At 45.1% G+C, this 24,502-nt stretch overlaps 1 protein-coding gene across 3 annotated transcripts; it reads right to left on the bottom strand.

Annotated features, from left to right (window-relative positions):
* Positions 1-14,046: 14,046 nt before the first annotated feature.
* ARMCX4 (armadillo repeat containing X-linked 4) lies at positions 14,047-23,984 on the bottom strand. Of its 3 annotated transcripts, none has more exons than XM_068533772.1 (5): positions 23,881-23,984; positions 22,463-22,540; positions 22,042-22,122; positions 21,675-21,765; positions 14,047-21,326 (listed from the first exon to the last, which is right to left on the bottom strand). In XM_068533772.1, exon 5 carries the CDS (start codon positions 21,179-21,181, stop codon positions 14,288-14,290), a length of 6,894 nt encoding a protein of 2,297 aa, XP_068389873.1. In that variant the 5' UTR covers positions 21,182-21,326; positions 21,675-21,765; positions 22,042-22,122; positions 22,463-22,540; positions 23,881-23,984; the 3' UTR covers positions 14,047-14,287. The 3 variants fall into 3 exon arrangements, with proteins under 3 accessions (XP_068389873.1, XP_068389874.1, XP_068389875.1); XM_068533773.1 differs by lacking the exon at positions 23,881-23,984 and adding an exon at positions 23,331-23,474; XM_068533774.1 differs by lacking the exon at positions 22,042-22,122.
* Positions 23,985-24,502: the final 518 nt, after the last annotated feature.

The raw sequence follows: 24,502 nt of genomic DNA, 5'->3' as shown, positions 1-24,502 counted from the left end.
TCTTAGTGGGAAGAGGGGTCATAGCTCTCATCAGATTCTCACAGGCAACTAAGACTCAAAAAAAAAACTATACATCCCCTTAGTAGAAATCAATCTCTGTCTCTCTCTCACACACATTATACACACTCTTTATTTTTAAAAAAATGTGCAAACAACACAGAAATGTATAAAGTAGAATGTGAAAGTTCCCTGCAATGCCTGTTCCACCACCAACCACTTATAACAATTTCCACCTTTCTTCATGCAAATACAAAGAGTCTATGTATGCATATGTGTTGAACAACAATGTACAGAACAACTATATACAGAACAAAAAGGCTCACACTGAGTGACATAAAGTGCAAGGAATCTGCACTTTAATTTGAGAACTGGTATCTTTAAAAATTGTGTCTTTCTATCCATGTCAACTTTTATGATCTTCAATAAATTTTATGTTTCTTCAGATAGGTCATACTCATTATTTGTTAAGTTTATTCCTAGGTGTTTTATGGTTTTGTTGCTTTGGGGGATGACATTCCTTTTATGATTATATTTTCTACCAGGTTATTGCCGAAGGAAATAATTCTGACATATTTACTTTTAGTGACCTTTCTTAATATTTCTAATAGAGGCATAACTCATTTTATTGCGCTTTGCTTTATTGTGATTCACAGACATTGAGTTTTTTACTAATTGAAGGTTTGTGGCAACCTTGTGTCAAGCAAGTCTATCAGTGCCATTTTTCCAACAGCATGTGCTCACTTCATGTCTCTATGTCAAGTTTGGTAATTCTCGCAATATTTCAAACCTTTTCATTATTATTATATTTGTTACAGTGATCTGTGATCAGTGATCTTTGATGTTACTATTGCAAAAACATTACAACTCGTTGAAGGCTCAAATGATGGTTAGCATTTTTTAGCAGTAACATTTTTAAATTAACATATACACATTTTTAAAGACATAATGTTTTGCGCACTTAATAGACCACTGTATAGTGTAAACAAAACTTTCATATGCACTGGGAAGCCAAAAAGATGTGTGACTCACTTTATTGCGATACTGGCTTTATTGTGGTAGTCTGGAATTGAACCCACAATATCTCTGAGGTATGCCTGTAGTTTTTCAGTTGATAACTGGTTTTTCTAGGTATGCATACATAATCATTTGAAAATGATGATTTTTTAAATTTTGTCTTTTCCAATCATTATTATCTCTTATTCTTTCATTTTCTGGATGTACTTCATCAACCAGAACCTCCAGAACTATGTTGAATAATAATGGTGATTTGAGAGCCTCCTTATCTTGTTCTTGAAGTAAATGAGAATGCCCCTAATATTTCACCATTTAGTGTAATGTTAGCTATTTGTTTCTGCTGTGCTTTTCTTCATCTGTGTTTCTGTGATGGGCGGAGATGTTTAAAACCTGCACTCTCATAACCCTTTATGTAAGACTGAGAAAATGTAACTGTCTACATCAAAATATTGGGAGGGGGAGAGAAAGAGGGAGCATTGCCACAAGTGCTGTGCTTATTGTGAATATGTTGATGAGCAAAAACAGACACTAATTCTGCTCTCATAGTGAAAACAAGACCTTAATGAAATAATCACATATACATACAAAGTGAGAAAAATACTTTGAAGGAAAGGAAAACTGTTAATACAGTAAAAGAAGTGGCAGAGTCTGGGGATCAGGGAAGGCTTCCTTGATGGGGAGAGGAGTGAAACTTTGAACTGAGATTAAGGGAAGCAGGTGTTAACTAGGAAAAGAGAAGAAGAAAATAAAAATGTCTCAAATTCTCCACCTTTCTTATAACCATCATGATAAACCATCTACCTCAATCCTAGGATAAATCCTGTGAAAACCGCTGCTAACTTTTCAATGGACTCTTTCAGGTTTTTTTGTTGTTTCCTATATATCAACAAAAAAATTATGTAGATATATGTGAATGTGTGTACATGCATATCTTTTAAAAATAACTTGGGATCATACTATGCAAACTATTCTGCAAACTACTTTTTCACCTAATATAACATGTACATCATTTTATCAGCTACAATAATATTCTCTAGTGTGGATTTATCAAAATTCAACCAATCTATTACTGGTTGATATTTAGCCTCTTCCCAAACTTTGTCTATTACCAAAATGTTACAGTGGAGACCTTTGTTTACATATATATTTGACAATTGTGGCATTATTTCCTTAGGATAAATTACTAGAAGTGAAATCACTGGGTCAAAGTGGAAGTTCATTTTAAATTTTATCCATGCTGCCAACTCTCACCTCTTAAATTTTGATATATATTTTCCATGTTGTGCTCCAAAATTTTTTGATTTTTTAAATTATAAGTGAGATTAAGCATCTTCCCATAGGTTTAACCATTTGTATTCCTCTTTCTATGAACTGCCTTTCCCAGTTTTTCCACTAGGTTTTTCATCTTTTTCTTATTAATACATGAGAACTTTCTGTAAACTAAGGAAATGAGCTCTTCGATTGTCATAAGTATTATAAATATTTTCCCAGTTTATAATTTTCTTTGGACTTCTGCTATATAGAATTTTTAAAATCTTTATGATACAAACTGTATCAATTCTTTCTTTACATTTTTGGGGGTTTGTGTCCTGCTTAGGATGGCCCGTATGTTTTTCTAATTTTATGTGTGTTTTTTAATATTTAAATTTTGATCCATATAGAATTTTTTTTGTCGCGTTGCTTCTATTATCAGTAAGCCAGAAATTTTATCCACCCTTGCTTTTGCTCCATTTGTATAAATGTCAACACAGTGAAAAAAGCAAATGACATCTCAGTGTTATTATGAATATATTTTTTCCAGCTTTATTAAACATATGGAATTAATATTTTCCAAATAGTTAGCAAACTTTCCTAATACCCATTATCAAATAATACCTCTCTAGCTCCTGATTTTAAATGCCACCTTTATCATGAGCTAAATATCCACATATATTTGGATCTATATTTTGATTCTCTATGTTCCTTTAATCTCTTATTTTTTTCTTTTTATGTCCCTAACTGTTTTAATTATAGTATCTTTATAATATGTTTTAATATCTGGAAGGGTAAGGCCTCTCTAATTATTCTTCTTTTTCATAATTTGCCTGTCCACTCACATTTGTTTATTTACAGATAAAATGAATTATTTTGTTAAATTCCCTTTAAAATCCTGTTTTTTTAATTTCAATTTGGATGAAGTTAATTCTAAGGTTAACTGAGGGATAATTGGCATTTTTATAAGAATATGTTACCACTTCACACCAGTTAGAATGGTTATTATCAAAAAGATAAGAGATAACAAGTGCTGGTGCAGATGTGGAGAAAAGGAAACGCTGTTGGTGGGAATGTAAATTGGCGCAGCCACTACAGAAAACAGTATGGAGTTTCCACAAAAAAATAAAAATAGAACTACTGTATGATCCAGCAATCTCACTCTGTGTACATATCCAAAGAAAATGAAATCACTCTTGAAGAGATATCTGAACCCCAATGTTCATTGCAGCATTGATCACAAAAGCCAAGACATGTGAACAACCAATGTGTCCATCAATGAATGAATGGATTAAAAACAAGCATCATGTACATATGGTACCCTGTAGGTTATCAATAAATAGTTGTTGAATGAATGAGTATATCTTGCAAATTTTTTGTTAATTCTTAAGCTTACTTTTTATATGTACAGTGGAATATTATTCAGCCATAGAAAAGAAGGGAATTCTGCCATTTGCAACAACATGGATGGAACTATATGTGGAATCTAAAAAAGCCATGAAAACATAGAGTAGAATGGTGGTTGCCAAGGGCTGCAGGGAAGGGGAAATGGGAAACTGTTGGTCAAAGGGTACAAACTTCCAGTTATAAGATGAATAGTTCTGGGGATCTAATGAAGAGCATGGTGACTATAGTTAACAGTACTGTAGTGTATACTTGAAAGTTGCTAAGAGAGTAGATCTTAAATGTTCTCACCATAACAATTACAAAAAAATGGTAATTATGGTAGATGTGTTAACTAACCTTATTGTGATAATCATTTTGCTATATATACATGTATCAAATCAGCACATTGTAACCTTAAACTTACGCAATATTATATGTCAATTATATCTCAGTAAAGCTGGGGAAAAAAGAATATTTTTCTACCCAAGAACCCAGTTTCTCTAGTTATTTGTCTTCATTTATTTTTCCAGTAGAATTTATACATTAAAAAATATAACTGGGCTTCCCTGGTGGCGCAGTGGTTAAGAATCCGCTTGCCAATGCAGGGGACACAGGTTCGAGCCCTGATCCGGGAAGATCCCACATGCCGCAGAGCAACTAAGCCCGTGTGCCACAACTATTGTACCCGCGTGCTGCAACTACTGAAACCCGTGTGCCTAGAGCCCGAGCGCCACAACTAGAGAAAGCCCACGTGCAGCAACGAAGACCCAACTCAGCCATAAATTAATTGATTAATTAATTTTAAAAAAAGGAATAAGATTGTCAGAGCTGCAAGGGATTTTAAAAAAAAGATAACTGAATCTTTTCATTGCAGAAAATCATAGCTGATGTGTAAAAATTAAAAGTCAAGAAATAAAAGTATAAACAGATTATTTAGAAATATGGAGTGATACCAGAAGAAATAGTTAAAAGATTTGAAAGTGATTCTCTCTGAGGAGGAGAAATGTGGGATGGGGAAGGATGAAGCAAAGTTCTGGTAGATTTTTATTGTTGCTGTTATAAGCCTTATGGTACTCTATAACTATAAAAATTACATTTTAAAAAACCAGGACTCCAAACGTGTACAGAAAACTTAAGGACTGTTATGGGCTGAATGTGTGTCCCCCGCAAATTCATACGTTGAAGGCCTTACCCCCAGTATGGCTGTATTTGGAGATAGGTCCTCTAAGGAAGTAATTAAGGTTAAATGAGTCCATAAGGGTGGATCCCTGATCCTATAGGATTAGTGTCCTTATAAGAAGAGATATCAGAAAGCTCACTCGCTCTCTCTCCACACACATGCACCAAGAAAAGGCCATGTGAGGTCATAGTGAGAAGGCGGCTGTCTACAAGCCAAGAGGAAAGCTCTCACGGAAACTAAGTTTACCAGCACCTAATCTTGGACTTCCCAGGCTCCAGAACTGTGAGAAAATAAATTTCTGTTTTTCAAGCCACCCAGTCTGTGGTATTTTGTTTCAGCAGCCCAAGCAGTTTAATACAGGGACATTATCCTCAATGAAATAAGCCAGTCATAGGGACATTCCTGGCAGGCGAGTGGTTAAGACTCTGCGCTTCCACTGCAAGGGGCATGGGTTTGATCCCTGGTTAGGGAACTAAGATCCCACATGCTGCCTGGCGCAGCCAAAAAAAAAAAAAAGAAGAAGAAAGAAAGAAAGAAGCCAGTCATAAAAGGACAAATACTGAACGACTTCACTTAAATGAGGTACCTCAAGTAGTCAAATTCATAGACAGACAGTAGAATGGTGGTTGCCATGGGGATGGGATAATGGGGAGTTATTTTTTTTTTAACATCTTTATTGGAGTATAATTGCTTTACAATGTTGTGTTAGTTTCTTCTGTATAACAAAGTGAATCAACTATATGTATACATATATCCCCATATCCCCTCCCTCTTGCGTCTCCCTCCCGCCCTCCCTATCCCAACCCTCTAGGTCTTCAAAAACCATCGAGCTGATCTCCCCTTGCGATGCAGCTGCTTCCCAGTAGCTATCTATTTTACATTTGGTAGTGTATATATGTCAGTGCTACTCTCTCACTCCGTCCCACCTTACCCTTCCCCCTCCCCGTGTCCTCAAGTCCATTCTCTACGTCTGCGTCTTTATTCCTGTCCTGCCCCTAGGTTCTTCAGAACCATTTGTTTTTTTGTTTTTTGTTTTTTGTTTTTTAGATTCCATATATATGTGTTAGCATACGGTATTTGTTCTTCTCCTTCTGACTTACTTCATTCCATATGACAGACTCTAGGTCCATCCACCTTAATGGGGAGTTATTGTTTAATGGGTATAGAATTTCAGTTTGGGAAGATGGAAAGAGTTTTAGAGATGGATGGTGGTGATGGTTATGCAACAATGTGAATGTACTAAATGTCAATGAACTGTACACTTAAAAATGGTGAAGATGGTAAACGTTTTCTGTATTTTACCACAATTTTCTTAAAACGGAAAAAAGAATGTATAGAGGTATGCATTGCAATATAGATGGGAGGCTGTACGCTTGGTTTCAGTTCTGCATTCCTGCTTGCCAAAGTCTCACACATATAGATCTTCCTCAGCATTCTGCTCTCAGTTTTTCGGTCTGTACCCCTTGCTGGGGCTACCTGACTCACTCCCTGGCTTCAGTTATCATCTACAATACATATCTTTAGTCAGACCTTTCTTCTGTGCTCTATATCCATATTTTTCAAATGAACACTGAGCATCTCCACTTGAAAGTCCCAAAAGGACCTCAAATTCAAAGAATTCAAACAAGATTCATTCCCTTCCTCTCCCAATTCTACTCCTTCATGTTTGAAAAATAGAAAGAGAAAAGAAATGTTAATACCCTTCCTCCTTCATTCCGTACTCCAGACTGTACTCTTTCTCCTACACCACACTGCCTTCAGGGCCAATTAGTTCATGTGTTTCCCAGAAATAGGCCTTTTTCCCCTAGAAGAAGGACTGAATTTTCATCTTCAAAAAGTGATGTTAAATTATACTTCATATGTGCATGACCCAGCAAGGCCACTGTACCCAAAACCTTAAACCAACCCCTGATCCCTGAGTATGCTGTAACAACAACACTAGAGTAAGAATCTGGGGACCCAGGGCCACAGTCAGACCCAGAACTGGCTATAAGACCACTTAATTTTCCAAAACATCTAGGAATGTTATCCACTGCTATCTTAGCCTCATTGCTGCCCCTAGAACTGGGGACGAGGGCCACCCTAAACCCCATGCTTTGAAGGGTCCTGCATATCACACACAAACACACACACACACACACACACACTTATTAAAGAACACATGGGTGCCTGTGTTACATGGGATCTGGTGCTCATTGTTGGTACAATGCAACTTATAGGCCTAAACATCTGTACTTTGACTAACACTGTTCAGGCTCCAGGAAAATGCTTCTCCACATCTGTTTCCCTGTCTCCTTTAAACAAAAGGCAACTGTGTCCAAATGCCATGAAGATTTGTGGCTTGTGCCACTGCTGACATAAGAAATAGACATTATTTCAGACTACAGGGAAGATTCTAGCAGTGAACCACTTAGGGAAGGGAAAAAAACAAGCTACCTTGTCAGAGCCTTCTTCTCAGATACATGAATGCCATAGATTTTTGCTTAACAAACTTTAATTTCCCAGTAGTGTCCATTTTCTTGTCTGTATTTATTTTCTGGTTTGTGGTTCCAAAGTAATAAAAAATTAATGCAATATTTGCAACAGTTGCATATAGAGGCTAAAGAATATTTCACAACATTAAACAACAGATATGACTCTTGATTTGGGGATGTATGGAGAGAGAGAAACACACATGAATCGTTGTCACAGATTGGATCCCCAGGAAACAGATTATGAGACAAAGATTAGTATAGGAGGTTTATTGGGGAGAGCTCCTGGGATAAACATTTATGGAAGAAAAGGGAGAAAATAAGCAGGAATGAAAAGAGGAAAAAATCAAATGTCAGTGCACTATCAGTAGAATGCCTCAGCATACACTGTAGGGAATTCTGAAGTTAGGATGAAACTTCAAAGCTATCTCAAGTAGGGGCAAGAGGACCAGGCCTTTATACACAGCATCAGTGAGCCATTGGATGTGGGACACTCTGAGAATAGGGTGTGATCTTGAACAAGACAATTCTCAGATGAGGAGATGCCTGAATGGGGCTGGCAGCCAAGGGCTCTCTGATGGCAACATTCTTAACAACTGAAGTAATAAGGCCTTTATTGCTAAAGGGAACTCTGGGCAGGGCATTGCAGTATCCACCACAGTCCACCCCTTGTGCCTCCCCGATCCGCTTTATGTAAGTTCCAGGATCAGCTCTTCCAGGGGTCTGGTAGGCCTCTCTTCCTAGGGGAAACTTAAACTATAGCCCCCAACACTGCAGCTGGTCTCAAAGCTGAAAATGACCATCCCTCTCTTCCACTATCAATTACAGATCCCAATCACTCTTAGGGTCTTGGTGGTTTGCCTGGTGGTATGATCCAGACCCTCATTCCTGATCATCATGGGTTTCTCAGGCTGGAGTTGCTGTCCTGGTTGATACCCACATACCAAGCCCACCAATCTATAAATAAGGCTGGGGTTTTTCCTTCTCAGTCAGCTTGTCAAAAAAGATCTCCCATGAGGCCACAGGTGTAAGGAGTGTGAAAGGTGCTAGCGCAACAGTGGTGGATATCATGGAGGATCTGCTCTAGCTGATTGTGCAGGTGCTTATACCCTCCAGTCCTGCTTGTGCTTGATCCTGTGTGTAAAACTTCCATCTTGTTGCTGGGCCTGCCCTCCCTTATACCTTGGAGGATCTGACAGAACTCAGTTCATAATGGGCAGTTCTTTGTATGGTCACTTGCATGGTCATTTGATGTCCTATGACCATGTATTCCATCTCTACCAGGACACAGTAGCATATCAGGAGCTGTTTTTAAAATATATATAATTCTCCACTGCATGTGGCATGACTTTGTTCCAGAATCTAAGTTCTGGTCTAAGTTGTGACCTTCCCATTGGGGCTTACCAAAAACTCCACATGGCATCTTCCACCAACACAGATATCTCTAATACCTTAGAGTCTATTGACTGCATGGTCCAAGTGGCAGGACTGCTTGAAACCACAGCCTGGACCTGCGATAAGGCCTTCTTTTGTTCTAGGCCCCACTCAAAGTTGGCAGCTTTTCATGTTACCCAATATGTGGGTCAAAACAGTAATTCCAGATGTTAAATGTGCTGCTTCCAGAACCCAATAAAGCCTACAAGACATTGAGCTTCCTTCTTCATGAGGAAGGTGGAAAATGCAGTAATTTGTACTGTACTTTTAGAGGGAATCTCCTGGCATGCCCCAGACCATTCAACCCATAAAAACTGTACTTAATGTAGCCAGCCCCTGGATCTTTGTAGGGTTTATCTCCCATCCTCAGGAGTACACATGTCTTACCAAGGCCTCCAACGTGCTACCCACTTCTTAGCCATTTGGTCCAACTAGCATGATGTCATCAACACAGTGGACTAGTATCATATTCAGATGGTCCAGATCTCTTCAGACTATACCATGACAGAGGACAGGAGAGTGAGTAGAGTCTTGAGGAAGAACTATAAATGTATACTGTTGTCATTCTATGTGAATGTGAACTTTTATGATGTTCCATTCTGATAGGGGTAGGAAAAAAATATTTTCCAAATCAGTAGCTGATTACTGTACTAGGTGCCTAAGGCCATGTCATCCTGTTCTAGCAAAGATATCGTATCTGACATGGCAACTGCCCTTGTGCCACTAGTTGGTTGAGTTTACAGTAGTCTACTGTCATCTACCAGACTCTGTCCACATTTTTCAGGGGCCCAAACTGATGCATTAAATGGAGATATGATGGGGACCACATCCCAGCATTCTTTAGGTCTTTAGGTGGCACTAACTTCAGCCGTCCTCTCCAAGATGTTATCTATATGTTTTCATTTACTATCTTTGCCAAGGAAGAGGACAGCAATTTCAAAGCTTCCACTTGGCCTCATCTACAAATAGCTCTGACTCCACATGCCAAGGAACCAATATGGGGCTTGTACCAACTATCATAATGTCTATTCCAATTATATATTCAAAAACCAGAAAAATAACCATTGAGTGAGTCTGTGGACCCAGTGGAGCCACTATAAACCCAACATAGACTAGGAGCCTATATAACTTCTGGCTTCCATCTGCCCCTATTCTAACAAGGGTGAGGCATGATGACACGTTAGGTCTCTGGGTATCAATAGCAACTCACAACCAGGGCCCATCAGCCCTCAAAATGTTTGGGTATTCCTCTTTCCCCAGCACACAGTTACCTTCGTAAATGGAAGGACTGGAGGAATCAGTCCTGGGTACCCCACTCCTTCAAACAGTGCTCTCTGGATCAAAAACTGACTCAAGGCGAAAGCTGAGCAGGAGAGTGTGACTTCTTATTGAGGCACCTACCCTCAGACTTCTGAGTATCTTTGATTTTTTTTTTTGATTGTACAGATTGAATACAAATTGTTGGACGCCTGTTTTCCCTAGGGCAATGTGTTATATCGACCACCCACATTCTATTAACTACCTCTTAACCATCTATCTACCAGGAGGAGCACTGTGTTCTATTAACCCTCTCCAAAGCTCTCTGCAGATCAGGCCTCCCGGCCTATGACTCTGACCCTGTGGTGCATTATGGTATTTGCATCTACCTGACTTCTGACAATTGAGTACAGTTATCCTGTCTCGATTGTTTCAGTGGCATCACCATTTCTATCAGTGATCTTCATCTTATAATACCCTCCCCTACTCTGAGCCCTGCTCTGCAGAGGCAAGCCACCACTGAACTTCTCAGTGATGCTGGTAACCCTTTAACCAGTGCATTCCTTATAGCTTTAGCAAATGGTGTGTCCTTTGGGTCCTCCTCCAGAACATAGTCCTCTGGAGGGCTTTCTGGCTTTATAATATATTTATTCTATTCCCACTTCCCTGAGCCTTTAATCCCTTCTCCCACCATCTGCAATGGCAACCCTGGCCTTTATACCTCAATGTGGGCCATTGGTTTTTTGCCATTCTTTGAGGAGCCATTCTAATAGTGAGTTCACATTGATCTCCTGGGATCTTTTCCAGGATGTTAAATCCTGTATCTTGGTAGAGGACTCTCTAATCAATTAATTCTCCCTTACTCAATTTTATATTCTAGCTCCCCTGATCAAGGCCCTCAGAATTCAGTCCCATGCTTACTCCCTCAGCACCTGCTAGAACATGCTGGCTAGGTCCTGCAGCTCCTTCTTGAGATATTCCCTTTCCTTCCTTATTAGGCCCAGCACAACACCAACGAAGTTATGTAACTTAACCCTAGACATAGGCCCAGTGGCCAGGATGGGAGGTGGGGGCATATTCTGTGGGAAACACACATTATCTTACAAGGGAAAGGGCTCTGCATGTTCAAGCAAGGTGAAGCACTAACCCTTAATAGGAAGGAGTGGGACACTTCTGAACGCTCAAGGAGCTCAGGGAAATCTGAGGATATAAGACATTTAGGGACATCAATCCAGATGTCCCCATTCCATGTGTCAGGGTCACATTCCTTCCTAACCAGGGCCCTGGTCTTGGCATAGCAGACTTATCTTGGTTTAGATTTTAACTTTCTTTGAAGCTTGTTTCAATAAGTCCTGGGCTTGGTCCTCAGATTTCTCTACTCTCTACCTGAAAAAGATGAGGGCCTCTTTATATGCTGTGAATGAAACCCTCTGGCTTTCACACATAGCTTAAATTGTTGACTAATTTAATTCAGCTTTTCATTATCTTTTCCTAGAGGTCCATCAAGCTGAGCAATAGCCACTCAATTTTCTGGACTTCCTTATATTTAATATACCTCACATATTTCTCAAATGTCTACCACATGGCACCAGTTAATGCATTCCCTTCCATGAATGCCATTCTAGTTCACCTCCAGTGAAAGCTCTAACTCCTCTGCTACCTGTTCCACGTGTCTATCTACTCCACCTACCACAAATGATGGGGTCCTCATTGCCAGCTGGGCAGCAGATGATCCATCTCCTAAATTTCATCACAGTGTATGCTTTTCTGAACCTCTTCTTGTACCAACTTTTGTAGGTTGGCTTCCTGGAGGGCAGACTCAGAGACAGGGTTCAGCATGAAGGGCTTTTATTAGGGAATGCTCTTAGGATTAAAACCTGTGGAAAGGAAAAGAAGGAAGCAGGATTGGACAGAGGGAGAAGTTAAGCTGTCCCATTTGGGGCAAGAAGGCCATGTAGATCAGTCATTGAATGTGAAGTACCCCAGAAAGGAGGTATGACCTTGGGGGAGGTGGCTTTCTAGCTGAGGCAATTCCTGAAGAGGGCTGACAGCTGAGGGCTGTCTGCTGGCAGCACTCCTAGCAACTGAAATAATAAACTCTTTATTCCTGAAGGAGGATTAGGGCAGCAGATTGAAGAATTCACCACAAGTATGACATCATTTTTCCCACTGGAAAGTTGGTGACCATCAAATGGTAGAATTGAGAACAGCTTTACTTTCAAAACGATTAATGAAATTTAAAATTTCAAACATTTATACTTATATTTCTGGCTTTATTTAAGTAATATTTATTTTAAAATTTTATTTATACCTTCCAAATATTCAGACATAAATATGTGAACCTCCATTTATACTTTTGCTCTAGTGCCCTGAAATGCTATTAACAGGCCTGCTTAGCCTGAATTCATCCGTTTCCTTTTAGTAAATTATGCAAAAAGTCCTGGTTTATTATATAAATATCAGAAAATACAGATGAGTAAAAAACAGGTAAAATTACCCATTAATCTTACACTCACAGGGAACTATCCACATTCTCAAGAGTATACACACCAAAGTTTATACATAGACATAATTTAAATATATGTTCTTTCTTCATAAAAAGTAGAGCATGTGCTTTTGCAGCCTATTTTCCCCATTTAAGATTATATGCTGAGTTTTTCCCATGTAAATAAGTATAGTTGCCCATCAACAGTTTCAAGAGCTGCATAATGTCTCAATGTGTAGACATACCTTAATTTCTTAGCCAAGTGCCTATTTCAAGACACTTGGGTCATTCACAATTTTTCACTCTTCAAAAAGGTGCGGATGCACAGCCTTGTACAAGCCAATTATTTGATTATCTCCTAATGATAAATTTCTACAAGAGGAATTTCTGGGTCAAAGAGCGTGCACATCTTGCAAGCTTCTAAAACATGTATCCAAATGGATCTTGTACCAAGTATGCTCCCACCAGCACAGTTTGAAGGTGTCCCTCCACCCACACCCTCACCATACTCTAGGTTGGAAGAGAGGTGGATCTTCTCCAGTATGGATGCCAACAGCCCTCTCGATGGTTCCATAAAGACCCTGCCCCAACCAATCTTGTAAAAGAAGTCTGATAGAAGCTCTAAAAATTATTCTTTCTTCTATTATATTTTTTCATAATTCCAAAATAATCACTAACATATTCACTCCCATAGACACCAGAGTTGGACAAGAAAGAGGATGTTTTCCTATCAAATGCCCTCAGGACCCTACAATAAAATTGTCCCTCTCTGTATGTCCCCAGGATAGGTTCCAGCACTTCTTCATTCAAAGCGTCTCTCATTTACTTCCTCCCCTTGCCACTCCCATTGCCACCAGTGAAATTTCACGCCTTTAGCAACTATGCCTGAACTATGGTGGTAACTTCCTAAGTGGTGTTCCAATCTCCAGTGGCCACTCCTGTCCCCACCCCAACTCTGACCCATTCTGCACACAAGTCAGCCACATAATGTTCCTTTCATCCTGTCACTCCTCTGGTCACAAAAGGCTTTCGTGTCTCCCAGAGGTGGGTAGAATATACAGACACCTCAGTTTAGAAATCAGGGATCCTCCATGAATGGGACTCACCCAACTGCTGGACTGTATTTCCCATCACTCCCCTCCCCACACTTTGTACTCCAGGCAGGCCAGCCTCCTCTGTGGAGCAAAATTCCCACCTCCATGCCTTTCTTCCCATCACTCCTCCTTCCTCCAATGCCCTTCTGCCCTGTTTTTATCCTGTCTTTCATGCCCAGCTTACTTAAGTGCCCCCTCCTCTGCAAAACTTTCCCTGAACACTGTTGCATGCAGAAGTTTCTTCTGCCTTTAAGCACTAATAGGAAACAGCTGGCTATGATCAGAGGTTCTCCGGTTTTGTTAGTATCTTTTTGTTTCCATACATCTTGCCTTTCCAAATAGATCACAGATTCAAGGACAAAGACGTGTCTTTTTTTCTGCTTAAAACACACAACTTTATTGATGACATAAAAATAAAGTCTCAAATGTATAAACATAAGTCCACACAAAGGACCAAAGATTACCTTACTTATGAAGAATCAGTTCAGTTTCTGCTCATGAAGCATACCAAAAATATCTCAATCCAGACAAGGTAAAAATCAACACATGTATTTTCAGTACAAGATTGAATTCATTTGGTGTTCATAAAATGGTCCAGCTAACGACCATCATAAGCAACATCACTTTAGAAATTATAATGCAATTTACAATGTGCATTACTTCCAGGCTGCAAAACCAAAATATTACTCAAATTTGTTTGGAAAATTACAACTAATCAGAGTTTACTTAATAATAGCTCAACTCTTTCTTTCACCTCAGGGTCATTGTATTCTGCTGCTAAGACTCGAAGTTTCTTGGCACATGCTTTAGGTCGTTGGAATATGAAATAAAGGGAATTTTTACTGAACTTGTCCTGGGTAAATACTTTTGCTCTTCTTTTAAAATGGTAATTTATATTTTCAAATAGTGAAAGAGCATTAAGAATATTTTCCTTTGTCTCTTTCTTGCTAAAGATATTAATCAGTGACGCCGGTGCATTGGCAATGAGCAAGTCTTTTGTCATAGATGGATTTTTAGAGAAATTTAAAAGCATTCCCAAAATATGGTCTTTAGTTTCTCCACTTCCCACAGTTAACAAACGAAGAAATTCTGAAATGTAATTTGTAACCATATGCTGATATTCACTAATAATAGTCAGGTGCTTTATCAATCTCAATCCAGCCAGCTGCACATTTGAATTCAAGGGATAGGTGATGGTGTCTTCACATACTTGGTTTAAGTATGTTTTAACCTTCCTATGATTTTCAGCAGCCACCGAGATGTTATTCAGTGCATTTAAAGCCTTCTGCCTAACACTGGGGTAGGGATTATTGAGCAAGCCTTCAATAATTGAGATTCTACCTGCATTACGAATGACTTCATGGGAAAATGGGTAATCACGACTGTTATACAGAGCATTATTGGCTATTTCATGAATAGAAGGATCTTCAGTCATCTCAATCATGCAAATGAGTTTTTCAAGCTCTCGTGGATCCATATTAGTTTCACGTCTACAGCGGCAGGCCCAAGGCTGAGTTTTCTCCCCAGACCTGATCTGCTTTCTGAGCTCATCTTCAGGTGGGAAGCAGGACTCATTTTGGTATGGAAATTTCATTTCTGTCCAGATCATGGCTCCGGCCCATGACCCCATTCCTGCCCCAGGGACCATGGATGGATATGTGACTCTTGATTCAGCTGACTTTTTGGCTTTAGTCTTAGGTGCAGATTTATCCTCACTTCTGTTTTCATTACCATCCCAGAAACAAGACTTTACATCGACTCCACCAGCAGCTTCAAGCTTGTCTTTGGTGCTGGCCTTATCTCCAGCCCTACGCTCAAAATTGACATCCTTCTCACGCTTAGATCTGAATGCATTATTGTTCTCACTCTCAGCCCAAAACAAGGACCTTAAACTTATCTCCTCAATATCAGGGCTGGATGCCCTACTTAGCTCATCCTCATCTACATCCCCAGCCAAAGTCCAGGACCCCATGCCAGCCTCTTCCCCAACCCCAAGCCTAGACCCTGTAGTGGCTGCATCTCCATCCCAGAGCCAAGACTCCTGCCTGACCTCAGCCCCAACCCCAGCCCCAGCCTCAGCCCCCACACAGGAATCCATACAGGCAGCCTCGTCAGATCTGATCCAGGACCCAATACTGTTTTTGTTCTCAGCCCCAAATCTAGAACTAATGACAGCCTCTTCCCTAACCACTGAGCTGGATTCAATACTGGCCTCATTTTTATCTCCAGGACTAGACACAATACCAGCTTCTTCCCCTCTCCAGAACCAAGACCCTGTACTAGCCTCACTCCCAGCCCCAAACCAGGATCCTTCACTGGCCTCTGTCCCAGCACTCACCTGAGACCTTCTACTGGTCTGGTCTCCAGGCCTAGCCCAGGACCCTCCACTTGCCTGCTCTTCAGGCCCCAGGCTAGACCCTCTACTGGCCTCATTCCCAGGCTTAGACCCAGCCCAGGATTTTCCACAAGCCTGATCCCCAGTGCCAGCCCAGGAGCCTCCTCCACTGGCCTGATCCTCAAACCCAGCTTTGGAACAGCTACCAGCTTGATCCCCAGCCACAATCCAGGACCTTCCACTGGCCTGACTCCCAGCGCCAACCCAGGACCCACCACTGGGCTGGTCTGCAAGCCCTGGACTAGACCCTCCAATGGCCTGGTCCTGAGCACCAGACCAGAACGCTCCTCCACTGGCCTGATCCTCAAATCCAGGTTTGGAACAGCTACCAGCCTGATCCCCAGCCCCAGCCCAAGACCCTCCACTGACCTGACTGCCAGTATCAGCCCAGGACCCACCACTGGACTGGTTCATGGGCCCTCCAATGGCCTGGCCACTAGCCCCACCCCAGGACCCTCCTGTATTGGCCTGACTCCCACTGCAAGCATAGAACCATCCAGTGGACTGATCCTTGAGCACCGGCCTGGATCCTCCACTGGCCTGGTCCCCAATGCCAGCCCAGGAATCTCCAATGGACTGGTCCCTGGGGCCCAGTGTAGACCCTCCACTCGCCTGGCCCCCACTGTCAGCCCAAGACACTCTTCCAGATTTGGCCTGATCCTCATATCTAGGCTTTGCCTCACCACCAGCCTGATGCCCAGGTCCAACCCAGGACCCTTCATTGGCCTGGTCCACAGCCCCAACCAAGAAACCTCCACTGGCTTGGTCCCCAGAGTCAGCCCAAGACCCTCCACTGGACTGGTCCTCAGGCCCCGACCTAGTCCCTCCACCAGCCTGGCTACCAGCCCCAGCCAAAGACCCTTCTTCACTGACCTGATCCTTAAATCCAGGCTTGGACCCACCACCAGACTGATCACCAGTCCCAGTCCAAGAACCCCCACTGGCCTGATCCACGACCCCCACCAAGAATCCTTCACTGGCCTGGTTCCCAGTGCCAGCCCAGGACCCACCACTGGACTGGTCTGCAAACCCTGGCCTAGACCCTCTATTGGGCTGTTCTCCAGCCGTAACCCAGGACCCACCACTGGACTGATCCACAAGCCCTAGCCCAGACCCTCCACTGGCTTGGTCCGCAGTGTCAGCCCAGGCCCTTCCCCTGGACTGGTTTTCAGGCCCCAGCCCAGCTCCAGCCCAGGACACATTTTCATTGGTCTGATCCTCAAGTCTAGGCTTGGATCCACCACCAGACAAATCACTAGTCCCAACCCAGGACGCACCGCCAGACAGATCACTAGTCAGAATCCAGGACCCTCCAGTAGCCTGGTCCACAGCCACAGCCCAGTACCCAATGTTAACCACATTCCCAGCCGTAGCCTGAGCCCAGGACCCTCCATTAGCCTGAATCCCAGCCCCATCCTGGGACCTTCCACTGGCCTGTGCCTCAGCCCCAGCCCAGGATGCTCCATTGGCCTGGTTCTCAACCACAGTCCAGGACACTCCAATGGCCTCTCCCCCAGTCCAGGATACCCCACTGGCCTGGCCCCCAGCCCAGGAACTCTCACTGGCCTGAGCTCCAGTCCAGGGCACCACAACAGCCTGGTTCCCAGTGCCAGCCCAAGAAGCCCCACTGGCCTGGTTCTCAGCCACAGTCCAGGACCCTCCAACAGCCTTGTCCCCAGCCTCTACCCAGTAGCCCCCACTGGCCTGGCCTGCAGCCCAGGACTGTTCACTGGCGTGACTCCCAGCCCAGAGCCCTCCACTGGCCTGGTCCCCAGCTCCAGCCCAGGACTGAATACCAACCTCATTCTCACCCCTAGTCGCACTCCAGGATTCAACATTGGCTTCATTCTCATCATCAGCCCAGGACATGCTATTCTCCCAGTATCCATCCCTAGCCTGAAACCTAAATTTGATCCATCGCTCAGAAGCAATCCAGTCCTCAACACCAATCCCATTCCAGTAGTAGTCATGGACCTTAGGCTGAGACTTTTTGCAGGCCTGAGTGCCTGCCCCACCCTCACTCTCAGAAGTGGGCGTGGCCTTAGCCTTGGGCTTTACAGAGACATCTCCTGTGGCTTCTGCCTCAGACTTACGCATAGCCTTGTCCTTTGCCCCAGACGAGGTCTTACTCTGGGAATGGGCTACAGACTGACGCTGGCCAGAGCCCATCGTACCTGCTCCAGCCTCTACCTTAGACTCAGCAACACGATTGCCCCTAACCTTACTCCTGGCACCAAGCAAGCCCTCACCCTGGGAATTGGCCACAGCCTGGGGTGGGGCAGAGCCTGTTGTACCTGGTCCAGTCCCTGCTTTAGACACAGCATTGGGATTGCCCTTGACCTTACTCCTGGCACCAAGCAAGGCGTCACCCTGGGAACTGGCCACAGCCTGGGGCTGAGTAGAGCCTGTTGTATCTGTCTGAGGCTGGGCAGAGTCTGCTGTATCTGGCCCAGCCCCTGCCTTAGACACAGCACTGGGATTGCCCCGGACCTTATTCTTAGTACCACACAACGCCTCACCCAGGGAAGTGGCTGCAGCCTGGGGCTGAGCAGAGCCCTTCGTATCTGTCTTAGACCCTACCTTAGACACAGCATTGGGATTGCCCCGGACCTTATTCTTAGTACCATATAAGGTCTCACCTTGGGAATTGGCTGCAGCCTGGGGCTGGGCAGAGCCCTTTGTATCTGGCCCAGACCCTACCTTAGACACAGCACTGGGATTGCCCCGGACCTTATTTCTGGCACCAGGTAAGGCTTCACCTTGGGAATTAGACTCAGCTTGAGGCTGAACAGAGCCCACTGTATCTGCTCCAGCCTCTGCCTTAGACACATCATTGGGATTACCCCTGACCTTATTCTTGGCAGCAGGCAAGACCTCACCCTGAGAATTGGCCACCGCTTGGGGCTGGACAGTGTTTGTTGTATCTGTTTGAGGCTGGGCAGAACACGTTGTATCTGGCCCAGACCCTGCTTTAGACACAGCATTGGGATTGCCCCGGACCTTATTCTTAGTACCAGGTGAGTCTTCACCCTGAGAACTGACCGCAGCCTGGGGCTGAGCAGAGCCTGTTGTATCTGTTTGAGGCTGGGCAGAGCCCTTTGTATCTGGCCCAGCCCCCGCCTTAGACACAGCATTGGGATTGCCCCTGACTTTAATCTTGACACCAGGCAAAGTCTCACCTTGGGAACTGGCCACAGCTTGGGGCTGGGCAGAGTTCTTTGTATCTGGTCCAGTCCCTGCTTTACACACAGCATTGGGATTGCCCCGGACCTTATTCTTAGTACCACACAAGGCCTCACCCTGAGAATTGGCCACAGCCTGGGGCTGAGCAGGGCTTGTTGTATCTGTTTCAGGCTGGGCAGAGCCCTTTGTATCTGGCCCAGTACCTGCCTTAGACACAGCATTGGGATTGCCCCGGACTTTATTCCTGACACCAGGCAAGGCTTCCCCCTGGGTATTGGCCATAGCCTGGGGCTGTGCAGAGCTCTTTGCATGTGGCCCAGCCCCTGACTTAGACACAGCATTGGGATTGTCCTGGACCTTCTTCTTGGCACCAGGCAAGGCCTCGCCCTGGGAACTGGCCATTTCCTGAGGCTGAGCACAGGCCCTCAGTTCTGCCTTAGCCCCTGCCCCAGAAATGGTATCAGGATCACCCCTGCCATCAATCCTGGAATCAGGGAAAACATCAGCTTGGGCCTTGACCCCAGCTTGAGGCTGTGCACAGGTTTTCATGTCTGCTCCGACCCCTGCCTTACACTTGCCTTTGGCTTTGCCCCTAGCTTTACCTCTGGTACTAGGTAGAGCCTCAACCTGGCTCTTAGTGGAAGTCTGAGACTGTGCCTTTGTGTCTGTCCCAGCCTCTTCTTTAGGCTTGGTGTTGGCATTGCCCTGAGCCTTAATCCTGTCATCAGGCAAGGCATCAGCCTGGACATTGGCCTTAGGCTGAGGCTGTGTATAGGACTCAGTGTCTGTCCCAACCCCCACCTTAGATACGGCATTGGAATTGCCTCTACCCTTACCCCTGGCATCAGGCGTAGCCTCAGTCTGAGCACCGGCTACAGCTTGAGGCTGAGCAGCAGCCCTCGTGTCAGCTCCAGTCATTGCCCTAGATGTGACATTGTTATTTCCCCTATCATCAACCCTGGCACCAGACATTGTCTCAGCCTGTTTCTTGGTCACAGTCTGAGATTGTGTAGAAGCACTTGTACCTGCCCCCACCCCTGCCTCACACATGGCATTGGTCTTAACCCCAGCATCAACCATTGCCCCAGGCACGGCCTCAGTCTGGGCCTTGGCTACAATCTGAGGCTGAGCAGAAGCCCTCATATCTGCCACAGACCCAGCCTGAGACGCGGTTTTGCAATTCCCCTTGGCCTCAACCCCAGTACCAAGCATGTCGTCAACCTGGATCTTGGCCACAGCCTGAGACAGTGCACAGGACTTCATGTGTGCTCCAGCTTCTGCCTTGGACTTGGTGTTATGATTTCCCTTAGCCTCAACTGAGGTACCAGACCTGGCCTCAGACTGAGTCTTGGCCACACTCACAGTCTCTTCCAGGGCTCTCAACTTGGTCTCAGCCACATTTCCAATCTTGTTTATGGCACCCATCTTGGCCACTTCCCTGATTACTGCCAAGGCCTCATTCTGTGTCACCATCACTCTGTTCATTTCTGTCTCTTTTTCAGCCAATATACGAGTTTCTGCTTTGGTCTGGGTCATTGCTTCTTTCTTGACTAGTCTCCCAGACTCAGAGTCAGTTTGGGTCACTGCTTCTTTCATGGCCACTTCACTGGCTTTGGCCTCAGTCAGGATCACAGCCTCTGTTATGACCACTGTTCCAGCCACTGTTTTGGCCTCAGATTGGGTCTCTGTCTCTGCCTCAGCCATTGCCTTGGCTTGAGAGTTGGTTTTGATTCTGGCTGTAGAAGTGGTCTTAGTCTCTACTTCCGCCCCAGCCCCACCTCCTGCTCCAGTTTCTGCTCCAGTCTTGGGCTTGGGTCTAGTCTCAATCTCTGTCCCAACCATGGCTTCACACATCGCCAAGGTCTGGTTCTGTATCCCAACCACAGTCTCCATCTTGACTCTGGACCCATTTCTGGCAAGTCTCCTCACACTCTGGGCTCTTCCCTTGGTTAATCTGTAAATGCAGTAGCAAGCACCAGCCCAGATCATCAGTCCTGCGGTCACCCAGCCCACTTCCTGAACACGACCCATGTAATCACCCCTGCTGAAGACACGAACAAGGTACAGAGGGGCTCAGTCAGGCTGGGAAAAGTGGGTAGTAGGTCTGCACGTAGGCCTGTGAGGGTGTTGGTCTTCAGCCACTCAAAGGCCACTACAGTTGCCACTGGAGGTGGACCTAGAAGTGGAGGAAGGAAATGCACTAAAATTTCTCTTCTAATTCTGTGCATCGCACAGATAGATACAGAAGGACAGGAAAGTGTAAAAAGGATGTGCTTGGTGGAAGAAGAGGACGATCAGCAAATTCTCTCTCCATCCCTTTTATTTTATCTCCTCTCCATCTTCCCCAGTGCCCAACAATTTCCCCCAAGGTACTTCTGTACACATTTCCTTATACCAAATGAACAGTGGAAAGGATGGTGGTAAGGCTGACTATGAATGGTAGACACTGGGAAGCCCTCAGACTTCGATTTTTACTGGACCTACTCTGGTCACCACTCCCACAGGTCCCCACCCTCATACCAACCTGTAATGATCAAGGCAGTTCCCTCCTCTTTCCTTCTCTTGATTGGAGTTATACCGTAAAGTAGATCTATAAACTCATGAGATCTGTGGACCTAGAGACAGACAGATGGACAGGCGGAAGTGAAGATTTTGCTCTTGTTGTGACAGATATATTATTAGCAAGCTACCTCTCTATCCCCTTCAATTCGCCCCACTCCCTGTGCCAAAATAAAGGTGAAGGTGTGGGGTAAGTGAAGAGATGGTGGGAAAAGTGACTGGAAAAAGGAGAGACTGAGGATCCTCCAGACTGGACACTGGCCCTACTGGATGGACACTGGTCTCCAGCAACCCATCTTAGATGTCTACCCAGCCAGTCGCCATCCTCTTACCAGTCTATACCTATCAGGGATAATTTCCTCCTTGTTTCTTTGCTTCCGGTGATCTCAAGCCTTTCAGACCTGTAGACCAACCTGTGGACAAGTAAACAGATAGTAGAGACCGGGTCCTTCACAGAACAAATAAGCACCTTGATCCCTGACTCCAGTCCCTGCCTTGTGAGAGCCCATGTCCAGTTTGCTAATATGATCCATCCTTTCAAGTCTTCTCTCCGTCACACTCCAGCCCACCCTTACCCCAACATTCCTACTATTTCCTGCACTGAAATCAGTAGGAGGCGTAGCAACACTGTGGAAATCTGGCAGAGTGTAGGAGGGGCAGAAGAACCCTCCACTGAGACCGTCTCAAGTCTCAGCCACCTTATATGCCCACCCTCTCTTGTTACCCCCAGGCACTGCCCATCTTCACACCAACCTCCACGGTCCCAGGCCAGTCTCCCAAGTTCCCTTGCTTTCAGTGGTAAACAGCCCTACTGTCGCCCTATGGGTAGACCTAGGAAAAAACAGAGAAAAAAGGGAAGGTGAAAGTTGAGTGCTTGTGACATCCCAGCATCTGAAACATGGGTCCCAGTACCTGCCTTACTGGATTTAGAGATCTGTTCTCTGGCAAGGAAAACCTAGGGCTTCTCCAGCACTGAAATGGGCAGAGTGGAAAGGGGAGGCAGGAAAAAGGGGGGAGAGACAGAGGCGAATTATTCTAAAACCACCTGTAGGATTCTAGGGCTTCTCCCAAAAGTCCATCTTTTCCTTCACCTGTGCAGACAGGTGGGAGAATCTGAAAAACTGGAAAACCAGGAGACACAGAGAGGCCCCCATATCCCATATTCTAGAATCTACTGCCTACTAGAACAGTAGTAGTTCTACTGCCTACTAGAACAGCCTACTGCCATCTACTTCTCTTTAAACCCATCTCTAGGAATCTCCAGCATATGAGACACGGTGTGTGTGTGGTGGAGGGAGGCTTTTGCTTCTGCAGAATCACCATCCCTGCCCCGCAAAGGCTATCTCCAAAACAAAACAAAAAAAAGTAATTCTTTGTGACAACAATTTGTATTTTCTGAGGCGCAAATAAAAGCATCCCTAGAAAAGTTGCTGTCTTTATTGGTCTTCAACGTACACTTTACGTTAAAAAGCCCAAGCTTGGTAAGTGAACGCAATTTAGGGAAAGTCCACTATAGCCCCACCCTATATCCCAACCAGATAGAGGCGCCTAAGTTCCTGTCACAGAGAATATTCATAGAGCGCTTCAACTGTTCACAGCGGGTGCCCGTGCCCACACTAACCTCCGCAGATCCTGTGCAGTTGTCTCCTCTCCTTCCCTCGCCTTGCCGCGAACAGTGCCACCCCGAATTACTGTCTTCAGACAGGAGATAGTAAAGGCACTGAGTGCTTGGACCAGTTCCCAGGACACAGATCCCAACGCTGGATTCAGGAACCCAGTTATCAAACGTCCCTCCCCACGTTGCGAGACGCCACCCTCACCAACCCCGCCGTCCAGTCACTAAGGCCCACCATTTTCTCTGCAAACGCCACCGTGGCGTGTCCCTTCCACTGAAATGAGCAGGAGGCGGAGCGGGCGTGTGTGGTCTGTGATTAGATTCAGAGAGAATGGGGCATCTCAATCTCTGCATTTCCCTCTTGAGACACTCCCTCCACCATTCGTCCTGTCAAAGCTCACGGTTCCCCAGCACAGACGTAGGGAGGAGGAGGAGGGCTCGGGAGAATCTGAGCGAAGGCTCTGGGAACTTGAGCCCGCTTTGTCCGCCACCCCCGGACCAGCTCCGGGGATCCGCAGTCCGCTGCCGCCCTGGCTTCGGCGCACGGGGCCCTTACCTGCTCCGCTTCCCCCGGGCCCGATGCCAGCCCGCCGTTCGCAGGGCAGCGGGGAGCTGGTACCCAGACACGAGTGACGACTGCACCGAAGGCTGCGTCGCTCTGCAGCTCCCGGTCACGTGAGGACCCCGCGTCACCGCCTAGCTCGCCCTCGGATTCCCCCCCCCCCCTCAACCAGGGCCGGCGGGGAGTTCAACAGGACCCTCCCCTCCACCTCCGCGCGCAAGATCTCCCCCTCCACCCAGCTGTGCGCGAGGCCCGGTCACTCAGCTCCTTTCCCTCCAATCTGAGAGCCCACAAGTGGCATCACCTCCCTGCGGTTGGAGTTTGCCCTTCTCTTGTTACCAGGGAGGGTCTGCGTCCCCCATCCACCCTCAGGCCTTGGCTCCGGCCTTTTCAGCTGCTTCTTTGAGGACTCTTTCTCTCTTACGCTATAAGACTAGCATCCCCATTGGGTACGTTGCTGCACCAAAATGGGCTAGGGAAGAGGTGTCAGGAAGGGGAGCAGAGAGTGCAAGGAGAGGTTTAACTTTCTTTTTTATGTTCCTTTTTTTTCCCTTTTAACGTCACATTCATTGTTTTTGTAATGGGGAAATGGCGTCAAGCCATTTTCGTTTGACAT

This window comes from Eschrichtius robustus, chromosome X, assembly GCF_028021215.1.
Source record: "Eschrichtius robustus isolate mEscRob2 chromosome X, mEscRob2.pri, whole genome shotgun sequence".
NCBI lineage: Eukaryota > Metazoa > Chordata > Mammalia > Artiodactyla > Eschrichtiidae > Eschrichtius > Eschrichtius robustus.
The sequence above is the reverse complement of the archived record's forward strand: the minus strand, read 5'-3'. Positions and strand labels throughout refer to the sequence as shown.

What these genes read in the sequence shown, in the direction of transcription:
- ARMCX4 (XM_068533772.1), bottom strand. Translation starts at nt 21,181, where the DNA reads ATGGGTCGTGTTCAGGAAGTGGGCTGGGTGACCGCAGGACTGATGATC.